We start from the raw sequence: 12988 nt of genomic DNA on the forward strand, positions 1-12988 counted from the left end.
TGTCTCGCACGCCCTCACGTGTGCCTTGACGTCCATCTTTATTCTGGCCTAGGTACAACTATAAGATAGCCTCTTGTAAGTCCTTAGAACACCTTCATGACCCGCTTCTGGAGTGTTGTGGAAGTGTTCCAGTAGTTTGGATCACAATGATGCATCCACGAGCACTCGGATGCACCCGCGATCAATCAATAACCCATTTCTGTCCTCCAACTCGAGATGGTTCTGTCGATAAGCTCTAATCTCCTGCAATAACCCTCTTATGCATGGGTCCTCAACTCCTCGAGGAAGGAAAAAGAAAGCATGGAAAAAGTTGCCAATTCAGTAATAATTGGTTGGCATGAAAGAGCATCCGCCGGTCGATTCTCCGTTCCCTTTTTGTATTGCATCTCATAATCATACCCCAAAAGTTTTGTCACCCACCGTTGCTGTGCCGGTGTGTGCAAACGCTAACTCATAAAATATGGCAAACTCCTTTGATCAGTGCAGATGAAGTGGCGCCCCACCAAATACGGCCTCCACTTTGTCATAGTATGAAGAATCGCCAATATCTCTCGCTCATAAGTTGAGAGTTGTTATGATCTACCGGCCAAAGCTTTACTCAAAAATGCTGTAGTTCTGCCCCCCTTGTATTAGGACGTCACCTATTGCCACTTCAGATGCGTCACATTCAACAACAAACTCCCTTTAGAAATCCGGCAATGCCAAAACTAGGGCTAAAATCATATCAGATTTTAATTCTTTTTAAGTCGTTGTCGCTATATCGCTCCACACAAAGGAATCCTTCCTCAAAAGGGCAGTAAGTGGTGCTGTAATTTTGTCATATCCAGCAACAAATCTACGGTAATAGCCTATTAATCCAAGAAATCCACGCAGCTCATGGATAGTCCTCGGAATCGGCCAATCAGTCATGCTCTTCACCTTACTTGGATTGGCCGCTACACCTATGCTAAAATGATATGCCCCAAATATTCCACTTTTCTCTCACACCACAAATATTTAGACATTTTGACTTTTAAAGAATTTTCTTCAAACAGCTTTAGCACTTCATGTAAATGTTTCAAATGATCTTCAAAACTTCTACTATATACCAAAATATCATCGAAGAACACCAACACATACCGACACAAGAGTGAACTAAATATGTCATTTATTTAGCTTTGGAATGTTGCAAGAGCATTGGTCAATCTAAAGGGCATAACTCGGAACTCATAATGGCTGTCATGAATTCAAAAAGTGGTTTTGTGCACATCTTTGGGGTGAACTTGGATTTGATGATATTCAGCTCTAAGATCCAGTTTGCTAAAATAAGAAGCCTTAATTCATCCAATAACTCTTCTATCACCGGTATTGAAAATTGGTCCTTAACGGTTATGGCATTAAGCATTCGATAGTCGACACAAAAATGCCACGAACCATCCTTCTTACCCACAAGCAAAATCGGTGAGAAATAAGCACTATTGCTTGGATGATTCCTTGTCCAAGAATCTTGGCGACCAACTTTGCTATCTCTTCCTTTTGGATATAAGGATACCGATAGGGATGCACATTAATCAGCTCACTCCCGGTACAATAGCTATCTTATGGTCTGAATTTTTGCACAGCGATAGTCTTGGTGGCTCTTCAAACAACACAGAAAATTCAGATGACAATTGTAACAATTCTTATGGTTTACCCGAGCTTAAGAAAAGCTCAATTTCTGCTTGGGACATCTGAAAAAGATAGGCCAACTTCCTTGGTCGTGGCAACCTGCCATAAGGTGCAAGGTAGGGTTAGATTGCGTTTTCATCCTATTTAGCCACACCACTTTGCCATTTCGCCAAAATGTCATCCACATGTTGTGAAAGTCGAACGTCACCGGTTCTAGGCTTTGTAGCCACTGAGTATCTAGGACAAGTTAGCATCCCGCAAGGCAAGTGGATATAAATTATCAATCAATTCATGTCCTTGGACCTGAATTTCCACTCGGCGACACAAACTATGAGCTTTCAACTTTGTTCCATCGCCAATTGCTACATCAAATATATTGGTTGGTTCAGCTTCCAACTAAATCCTCCCCAGCAAGCGCTCATCTAAGAAATTATACGTACTCTCCGAATCAATAAGGATGTGCACGCAATGTTTCTTGACCAATCCGTCTACCCAAAGTGTCTTCGATGCAACGGTTCCGGAGTAGGAGTGCATTAAAATTTTGGCTTGCATATCCTTCTCTTCAAACACATCAAGAAGCTTTTCATCAACCTCTTCCTTCACTAATTCCTTCTCTGGATCATCTTGCCCATCAATCAACATGATGCTCCTTGTCGTTTTCACACACCGATGATCGGGTGTAAAGCGTTCATCACATCTAAAACATAGGCCTTTTACCCTCCGCTCCTGCACTTGAGCAGGTGTGAGAGTTCGGACAGGGGCTCTATGGTTCCCCTTCACATCAGCAGAGGGTCGGAGTAGAGCTCTCAGCTCTGAATTTCCAACAACTATCCTCGAAGTCACTGCTGTAGTACCAATTATTTCAACTGGCCAGTAGGGCTATCATGGTTCTCAGATGGACCATGAGTTTTTTCTTTGGTTCTTCATGCCCCAGTGCTTCCTCTCCATGATGATGGTGTCCTCATATGCTTCTTCTAAGGTTCTTGGGCGCAAGGCTTCAACATTTGCCCGCAATTCACTCCTAGCCAGCAAGGAAGTTAGATTTCAGCAAGGCATCCTGCCATGGTGGATCGCAACATGCACTAATCCGATCGAACTCTTCTTCGTACATTATGACTATAGTTCGTTGTACTATCTTGGTGAGAAGATCATCAAAAATTTTATATCCAGCAGCCCCAAACCTTTTTACAATGCCCCTTGTAAGGTCCGCCCATATCCCAAGCCACCCATTCCTTGTGGCACCCCAGTACCAATGAAGGGTTGGCCCTTCAAAATAGAAGCTCTCTAGCATCACATTGGAGTCCTTCGATGTTCTTTGGAATTCAAAAAATTGCTCAGCCCTGTATATCCAATCAAAGGGATTGCTGCTTCAAAACTTTATAAAATCAAGACGTATCGATCAACCCCGTACACCAAAGTCATTGTTAGGGTCATAGCCTTGACCCAACCTAGTCGTGAGAGGGTGTTGTTGCTGTCGATATGCATCCCTTCTCCACTGCATGAAATTACGCCGATGTTCCACCTCATCATACTCCACCCACTTCTCGTCATCTTCTTGTAAAGTTCACACCCGAGCCCTAGGGTTCTCCTCAGGTTGTACCGATCTAAGGTTAGCCGGGGCCTCTCATGCCATGGGGTGTGGAAGAGGTAGCTCGTTGTTGTGGATGATTGGCGGTAAGGCTAGCCGGACCCGATGGTTGACGCCGATGTGTTGAGGTCTCGCCACGTTCGAACATCAATCCATGAATCGCTTTGTTAGTGGCACGGTAGTCTTTCTTGTTCTCATCACTAGCCTTCACCAACCTTTCTAAGATCATGTTGATCAATGCCAAGGTAGCCATCAATGCGGATGCGAGGTCTTTCATAGTCATTGGACTTTCCATGGAAAGGTTTGTTCTTCGTGCTTCATACCTTGGGGTTTCAATCTTTCCTTCGTTACGTTTAGATCTTTCGTTTGCCTTCTAGCAACCATCGCTCGAGTCGTCATCATCAATGGTATATCCGAGGTCAGCCTAGCTCTGACACCACTATTACTATCCGGTTTAACGGTGTTGCAACAAACTGAAGATCAACCCAATTCTACCTAGGGTGGAACTTTCGAGGAGAACTACGGAAGTTCTAGCCATCCAATAGATCTGTAACTTTGACAAGTTGTTCCTACTGAAGTGAGGGATCTAAGGCAATTGAATCACGTCGATCGAATGTGTAGATAAAAAGTTATAGGGAAAATATTAACCGTTGGTCAGGTGGTGGTTTGATTGACGTGATTAATGGAAGAGGGAAATAATAGTTAGGTATTGAAGAAGACGATGGCAACGATGGTAGTGTAGAGCATTAAGCTAGACGAAGGGAAAGAGGGTGGACCGATCCTTGAGAGACAAGGGAGCACAATCAGATTGAAGGAGGAAGGAGACGACATCCAATGATGGAGGCCGTTGGAGGAAGGAGATAGAGGTTTGGGAAGGAGAACTTAAATATTTCATCAATAATCCCTAATTAGGTTGTCTTCCATATATTTAGAGGCTAACCTAACAAGCAAAATAGCCAAAAGATAACCCTAGGACAATGCAGTTTGCTGATTGCATTCAAACACGGGTCAAACATGTTCGAACACGCTAAATTCGTTCTCTGTCTTTGCGAACGGCGCGTTCAGACATGGCTGAATACGTTCGAACTTACTAAACATATTCAAACATGCTAAACACGTTCTCTATCTTTGCGAATGTGTGTAGACATTCGATAGTCATATTCAAACGCGACTACAAGAAATCTTATTCTTCCAAAAGTAAAGTTATTTTCAAAATAAAAGTCGGGCTCAAGTCATATCTAGCTTAATCGTAAACATATACTTGTGATACATATGCTCATAAGAATAATGCTATGATTGCAACATATAGGCATATAACTTATGAATATCTATCGATAATCATAAAGCTAAACCTTATGTTCCTACTTATTATTGATGTGGTATTGAGGGTTACATTAAATTTTGATGTCACTTGTAGAACCCTTGAACTACCTAGTACTGTCGTGCACCTAGATACGATATCTTGTATGATCACAATATATTTGATATTCAGAATGATATCTATGAATTTCTTGTCTCATCTCTAGCACTTATGCACATAATTTTCAAAATCCATGCGAGGGTAAAAATAAGGGTCATGTAGATTAAGAAGATTATTCTTTTGTTACTCTCGTAGAGTGGTGCTCTTGATTTATCCCATAGTGAGATATTTTATTTAGGGGGAGCTTATTTGATTATTTTCATGCTGTAATCATGTGTGTATTTTTCTATTTTTGATAGTTTCAATTTTTTTTTGCTTCACCCATATGTAAAAATTTTAAATATTTTTCCAAAAACTATATTCTATTGGTTGAGGCTAGCATATATATATATATATATTTCTTGATTCACCATTTTTGTTAGCGTCTAAATTGTTAGTTCATCTTTGCAAGCATTAGTTGTCATTGTATGAAATAAAATGAATGAGATCTTATTGAAAAAATATATATATGTGCACATGGATTATGATTGTTTGACTATTAAGTTGGATCTCTAAGTCGTCTTTGTATTATTACTAGTTGGATCATGTTTCAAATAAATATTAGCATTGTGCTTTCGGATAAGAATTCACTTGTTTTTGTTTTATTATAGTTTAATTATAGCACACAAGATAGTAAATGACAAGTCATAAATGTTGCTCATATGCCATTTGGCATACATAGATAGCAGAATCATTACATTCAAATAGTACTACTTTCCTGCTCTAATTAGCAAGGTCTTGCATCACATTTTATGAATAATTTTCTTTTTATCTCCACTTTTCCGCAATAATTCTTTAACAATTTTTTACTATATAACAACCTTTTGAACTATAAGAAAATACATCACTTGACCCCTTTCATTAGGGAGTCATTATGTATCAAAAATAAAAATTTAGAGAGTTATTATGTAGAAAAAATAGTTCAAGAGGTTATTGATAAAAAATGACGATAGTTCAAAGGATAAAAAGAAAATTATCACTACATTGTAACTGAGATCTTGAGATCTTGCGCTCATTTGTTTCAAAAAGGAAAGCAAGTTAATATAGTTCATAAATCTACAAAGTTGGATTACCTCAGTGCATTATAAAGGAGGAATAAAAATTAAATACAGATCTCGATATGTTTAGCCAAAATTTATCTCTCAAGTTTGTAACTTTATAATGGTTTGCATGCATGACAAAGAAAGATCATCTGGTACATTTTTGTTGGTTTTGACTCAAATTCATTATGGGGATTTGAACGGCCACAAGCTCGTTGGAATGCTTGAAGCACATTCATGGCGTGCCGGTTTGCATTCCTAGGTCGAACACCCCAGTTTTCCAAGCTACATTATAATTACCTTTATATTGGATTTAGGGCATCAAGCAAGAGGATTTTGAGAGGCAACATACTTCTATTTTATTAGGAAGTCATTGGAATTTTGGGGACTTTGTACTTTGTTTTGTCTCTCTATTGGATTAAAACAATATAAATCTCGTCTCCCACTTTCATTTTTATTTGCATTGAGTCTTGGTGTTCAATTAGTAGTTCTCTAACCTAGCATCTTAGTTGTGTATTTCACATTGGTATTGCTATTATTTAGTTTGGTTGTTATTTATCAGATTGGGGATAGCTTTTTTAGCTTAAGCAACACATTTTGTGGTACAAAATTGTGCACGATAAATGTTTGTTCGTTCAAATTGACAATATAACATTATCAAAAATGTTATCACACGATAAAACAATATTAGAAATACAGAACAGATGCACAAATAAGATATTAAGCAGTGGATGTTATAAAACATTTATTTGACAGTATCTAATTAGCATCTACAAGTTAAGAATGTCTTTGCAGCTTGTGTATTTCTTGCCGAGATCAACCCTCTTAAATGGATTCTATCAGAACTTCAGTTATCAATTCCTTAAATAAAATCCTGGAACAACAACAACATAGGCACCAATTGCTCTCAGAGAAATGTAGATATCTAGCACATTTATATTGGGATGTAGAATTCTGCAAGAAAGATATACCCCATCCTGGTTTGAAAAATGTTTCCAGAGAGATGCGAATACCCCATGACTCACTCTCATTTGGATCCTTCAAAACAGGCAGAAAAATGTTAACCAGGTTAACGAAAGCAACAAAAGTTAGACAACTATTTTGGCAATGGATTTACCCAAAATGGATTTAAGTACAGTATTTGGTGAACATGAGTAATCAACTCTAGTATCAACTGAACCTCAGTTTTCTTCTGCAAAACTACCCGAAAATGTTACCACAAAACTCACGAAACAAAAAAAGAAAAAAGATATATCTTTCCAATAAAGGATTACCCCGTTTGCAGCGAAACTCTGTTTCACGTACTCCAACGTTTCCAGAAGAAATTGTTTTCCAAGTTTATGAAGCAACAAAAGTTAGATATATCTTATTCCAATAACGGATTACCCAATCTGCAGCGAATTTTAGTTGCTTGGACTTCAATATTTTTGTATACTCCCTTTTCTTTTGAGCCTAGAAAACCACAGAAAACGTTATTCAAGTTTATGAAAGCAACGCGAAAGTAAAGATATATCTTACTTTTATTGCATGGACTGCCGCTAAAATCTGATTCCACGGGTTGGGCCTATCTATAGACATCCTTATTCGTTCAACCTAGAAAACCAGCAGAAAATGTTATCCAAGTTTATGAAAGCAACAAAAATTAGATGTAGCCATTTGTGTAATGGATTACCGATTGATAATAGTCATATAAAGCATCCAAAATCTGCACAAACTCAGTCTTAGTCTGATTCTGCAAAAGTAGTGGCAAATGTTATCGAAACGCACAAAACAGTGAAATTAAGATAGATATAAGCTTTTCCAGATAAAGAATTACTCCATCCGTAGCAAATACTGGTAGTAACTGTAATAGTAGAACTTTCTCCTGTAAAACCACCGGAAAATATTATGAAAATCACGAAAACAACAAAACTAGATGTTGCTATCCCAAATACTACATTACCGTAATATTCAAACAAATGTCAAAACCAGTTCTCCGAAACTCGAACTTTTCAATAACCGTCCGCATCAATTCATCCTGCAAAGCTAACAGCAAATAATATTTGAAATTTATGAAAATAACAAAAGATATAGCTATTCTGATAATGTTATTTTGTCCTTGTTACTTCCAGTTTGGCCTCCCAGCTATGTCGTCTCTTGATGTGTAAGCACCTGAAAACCTGATAGAAATGGAAACGAAGACAGAGATCGGGTACCTTGTTCAGCATGATGATTCGATCAAATTTGTCAAATTCTGGGCCTTCCATCTTATCAAGCTGCTCGTGTAGGATTAGATGACACCCCCAAATCTCGAGCGACCGTAATCCACTGCACTCTAGCCATTCTGGGATTTCCTTTAGTTTTGGGCAATTGCAAATCTCCAAATCGTGGAGTGAAGGAAACAATCGAGTGTCACTTAATCCAATGCACTCTACCCATTCTGGCATGTCCTCAAACTTTAACTCTTCCAGAGCTGGAAAACCTTTCACCTCTCCACAGCCGTAGAATTCAGAACTTACTTGAGTTACTGCATGCATGCTTATTATATGTAGAATCTTAAGGAATGGAAGGTGTCCCAAAGGTGGGAGTTCTCTCCACCCTTTGCAGCTATACAGATATAGTGAGTGTAGCATCCACAACCAATTTATATCCAACCAGAAGGGAGCTCTTGAACCGCCATAACACTTAATAGTCAACGCACCGAGATTTTGATGTGGCTGCAGGCCATCAAGTACTTCCCCCTCATGCTCATAACTCCTATGGTCAGACGAGCTCCATTCCAGAGACAACTGATTTATGTGCTCCTTGTTACTTAGTCGGGCCTTGCAAGCCTCTTCTTTACTTTCAATATTCCCAAGAGATTTAATAGTGATCTTCCCATGGATCTCTTTCAACACTCGTAATATATTACTTTCCTTCTTTTGGACATGGAATTCTCCGATTGTTCCATTAAAGTACACGTGTTGCATATTGATTAGTCTGTTCATCTTCTGAGGAAAAGTAACGCTATACCGGTTTACACAAGAGTGAGAATGTATGACCAACACTTGCAAATGGTAGAGACAACGTAATGCATCAAGGAATGCTTCACTATGGGTGATTGGTAAAGCTAGCCAGCTAGGTAGCGTAGATGAATTAGATCAACTTTCGGCAGCTGCTCCATGCAATATCCATTCAGTACAAGTACGCGAACACTTTTCACCATTTTAAATAAGTCATCATTGGGAGAAACTTTTGAACAATTCCAACGATGTGATGATGCATCAAACACTATTAGCGTGTGCAAGTCTTTCATTTCAACCATGCTCTCAAGTCGATGCGCTAGGCCAACTGCAATAGATAGATGGCGAACAGTTGATGGTATGTCTCCGTGATCATCCCTCTCAATTCGGCGACATTCTCTCCTTGAAACAGATAGGGCTAGGTCATTCATCATATCATGCATGACATAGTATGTTTTGCCATCTCGTTTGAGTGTCTGAAAAAATGATTTATTCCATAAATCCGTAAAGTGATCTTTTCCTACTTGTGCCGCATCAGTCCCGTCGTCTCGAGGGTGGATGAAGCCTTGTGCTACCCACATTTGGACCAACCAGTCTGGTTCAAAGAGCCAATCTTTAGGAAATAGGCTGCAATAGGCAAAGCACTGCTGTAGATTTCTTGGTAGGTGCTCGTAACTCAACTTTAGAACTTTCATGATATCATCAGAGAGGCCACCCTGTAGAACCTCTTTCCATTTTTCCACGTCATGGTTACCATTCAATTGCTGCCCCCACAGCCTTTAGTGCCAAAGGCAAACTCTTCAACTTCTCCACTATTTTCCTTCCGATTATTTCAATTTCTCTCATTAGGGGAGTACCAATAGTGTCTAGGGAAAATGCATGTGAACTGAGGAGTCGCCAACTGTCATTATCATCGAGTCCTTCTAAAGGGATTATTTCTATTTTTTCAGAACACAATATTTCTGCCATTAAACCCACACGAGTTGTGACCAGAATAGCGCTTCCCTTTTGATTGCATTTTAGAGGTGCGAGGAACTTCATCCACCGATCCTTAATTTCAAACTTCCCCACCGTAGGGTCGGGGTCATCCCATACATCGTCAAGGACAAGAAAGTACTTTTCTGATTCCAAATTCATCCGCAGCTCCTCTTGAAGCTTACTATAATTGGAATTATTGATGTCAAAATCATTTTTTGGTTTTGACACATAGGTTAAGATTTCCTTGGTGAGCTTCATTTCATCAAAATAGTTTGAAACACAAATCCAAATTTTTGTGAATTTACTTGCAATCTGATCGTCGTTATAAATATGTTGGGCAAGTGTAGTTTTCCCAACCCCTCCGGTTCCAATGATTGGAAGGACAATAGGAGCAACACCGCCACTGCTGCTGGATTCAGCTTTATTGCATGATGACTCCACTAGTCTTTTAATTTTCTCACACAGCTTATCTCGTCCGATAAATGGATCTTGAGAAGGCAAGAAGCTAGTCGGTCTCCGCTTCTTAATCCCTGGTAGCTGGACTGTGTTTTGGAGCATTGCCACGTCAAGCAATCGTTTTACACTAGACTTAACTCTCTCTAAGCTTTTGAGGGCCTTAGACAATTTGTTTTGCTGTTGGTCTAGACCAAATACACGTTTCCCGACATCAAGAGAAGATGATACTAAGGCTGCCAGTTTGTTTTGGCTCGTTATTTTAGCTTTTAGGAGCATATAGTCAAACTCATCCAATAGATCCGCCGCCTCATAAATTGCTTCTCTTATTAATTGCAAGAGTGATGTAGCTTGATCAGAATTAGTGATCTTCTGCCTCTCAACGTTAGAGACCAGAAAAAGAATCTCTGCCATAATAGTCTCCAATGTTTTCAAATCATCCTTCATGCGAGTATTCCAGTTGTACTGGGTCCCTAAGTAGGATCTGGCTTTTGAGATCATCTCTTTGATGATGGGGGAGATGAACCACCCAATAGCAGCCATTTCAGCCATAGTGAAATAGATGGCAATCTTTTCTTTCTCTGTTTATGATGCGAACAAATGGCCACAAGAGAATAACCAGCAGTACTGATCACAGATGGAGGTTGCAAAGTCACAAGATCATCGAGTAAGTGAGATCCACTCCAAACATTTTTGCACATAAAAAGTTATTTCACATGCCATGAGTCAAGTCAAGAGAAAAGCCAACCAGAAAGCACATTTAAGCATAGCTTATTTTTTTTCTATAATTAAACTAAAAGCAAAGTCCTACACTTGTAAGCATGGTAAGAGAGAAAGAAAGGGAAAGAGAGAGAAAGAGAGGCAGCAAGAGAGGGAAAGAGAGGGAGGAAGAGAGAGAGAGAAAGAGAGAGAAAGAGAGAGAGAGAGATGGAGCAAGAGAGAGGGAGAAAGAAATAGAGTTTATGGGTAGAGTTTATGGGTTGCAGCAGTAAGAGAGACGGTAGAAGAGAGAGGGAAAGAGATGGTAGTCTATGAGGAAGAGAGAGAGGGAGAGAGATGGTAGTCTATGAGGGTGAGGGAGAGGGAGAGGGAGAGGGAGAGAGAGAGGGAGAGGGAGAGTTTTTAAAGAGAGAGTTAGTAGGAGATAAAGTTAATTAGGAGGAGAGTTAAGAAAGAGTACGAGAGAGTTTGATAAAAAAGAGAATTAGCGAAGGGAAGGTAAGAATTTTTTTTTAATTTGTGTGGGAGAGAGTGTATGAGTGGTAGAAAGGGAGAGTAATAAAAATTGAGAAAATAATATTTATTTTTAATTTTTAGATTTTATATATGAATAATTTATATTTATATGTTATTATTATTTTTCTAAAAAATTAAGAATTTTTCTGTATTTTAGAAATTATTTTAAAATACAGGCCAATACAAATGGTCAATACTACCGATACGGTCGATACGTATCGTTTTTTCAGACGGCCGATCTCGATCCCGATTTTGATACTTGAAACCTTGCTTATAAGTATTCTCTGTGTTATTTACAACAAGTTAGTATTAAAAAAAAATAGAAACAATCAGTGCAAAAAAACATTAGAAGAGGCATAACAATATTTTTTATCTCTTAATTTATGACTCAAAATTGTAGTATCGTGGGAATGAAAGAGCATACTGTTTGTCTCATAACTAGTGAGCTTTTTGTAACCCGAGGAGATTGATTTATAAAAAAAATTCCTATGTAAAATAATACATTTTGAACTTGTGTTTACCGGATAGTGCAATTCCAATAATTCTCTGTTTCATCTTTTTTTTGTTCAGATTCTAATCATTTAAATAGAAGTACAGAAAACGAATTCAATTAAACTTGAAATGGTTGGCATCTTCCTCAATCATTTGAATAAAATTTCTGTTATTTAATTACAGAGATTTTTCATCTATGATAATCTAATTCTTTGAAACAATGAGGTGTTATATATGATACCAGCATTTTATATTATGAACTTAACCTAATTTTGAGCAAATTAACATGGTAAGTTTTCATGTAATAGGCAATGTGATTCAAAATATTTTAAATGTATAAAAATGTGTATAAGGTTAGATACATTTTACCCCTCTACTTATATCCAAGATTACTTTACAGTCTTATATTTTGAAAAGTTTCAAATTAGCCCATGTACTTATGACTAAAGTGAGATGGTCCAAATTAATGAATCATGCCCAAGAAATTTAAAAAATTGAATAGCGGGCTGAATTCCCTTCATTTTTAATTTTTTATGAACAAAAATGCTCTTCCTCTTTTATATAAGCGAATACTCATATGTTTTCTTCTCTTACTTTCTAAATTGTGCCAACTACATTATAAGTTTTATTCAAATTTACAAATTTAAATTTTAAACCTTGAAAATAATTGAATTTAAAGATTATCATGAGATCGTAAAGAACTTAATAAGATTTCGAATGCATATAAAATTTTGTTGATGATGAGCAAAACAGTGAATAAAAATTAATTACATTACTTATTAAATTATGTAGGTATCTATGAAATTACGTATGTATCTATGAAATTACATTAATAGTAATTTTATTTTTACATTAAGTTATAATGTTTAAATAAATTTTAAGCCTCCGAAATTCTTAAATTGAAGATACTCATTAAATGTGAAGTTTTAGATAATTAAATAAACTTTCAATACATATAAAATAATACGGATAAGATTTTTTATAAAAAAGATATGAACAAAAGAATGAAAGAAAATTAATTTTATTATTTAAATAGTTAAATTTGAAGATACTCTTTAGATAAGAAGTTTTATAAAATTAAATAAGTTTTTCAGTACATATAAATGATGTAAGT

General features: G+C 37.5%; 1 protein-coding gene across 1 annotated transcript; it reads right to left on the reverse strand.

The window, feature by feature from the left end:
* Window positions 1-2043: 2043 nt before the first annotated feature.
* On the reverse strand, window positions 2044-10698 carry LOC140770606 (putative disease resistance RPP13-like protein 1). Its single transcript, XM_073111859.1, has 9 exons — window positions 9470-10698; window positions 8859-9342; window positions 7930-8703; window positions 7677-7751; window positions 7407-7466; window positions 7253-7327; window positions 7121-7186; window positions 6706-6772; window positions 2044-2492 (listed from the first exon to the last, which is right to left on the reverse strand). Exons 1-9 carry the CDS (start codon window positions 10696-10698, stop codon window positions 2044-2046), a joined length of 3279 nt encoding a protein of 1092 aa, XP_072967960.1.
* Between the last annotated feature and the right edge of the window lie 2290 nt (window positions 10699-12988).

The sequence above is a fragment of the Typha angustifolia genome, chromosome 11 (genome assembly GCF_048772165.1).
Source record: "Typha angustifolia cultivar Huaian chromosome 11, ASM4877216v1, whole genome shotgun sequence".
NCBI classification, from domain to species: Eukaryota; Viridiplantae; Streptophyta; class Magnoliopsida; order Poales; family Typhaceae; genus Typha; species Typha angustifolia.

Bases quoted from the DNA above. Each gene is read 5' to 3' on its own strand.
- LOC140770606 (XM_073111859.1), bottom strand. From the start codon at position 10,698: ATGGCTGAAATGGCTGCTATTGGGTGGTTCATCTCCCCCATCATCAAA. The intron at 9,343-9,469 runs GTAACCATGACG...TGCCTATTGCAG, and splicing joins GTGGGGGCAGCAATTGAATG to CCTATTTCCTAAAGATTGGC. The intron at 7,328-7,406 runs GTAATCCATTAC...CTGGTTTTCTAG, and splicing joins TATATGACTATTATCAATCG to GTTGAACGAATAAGGATGTC.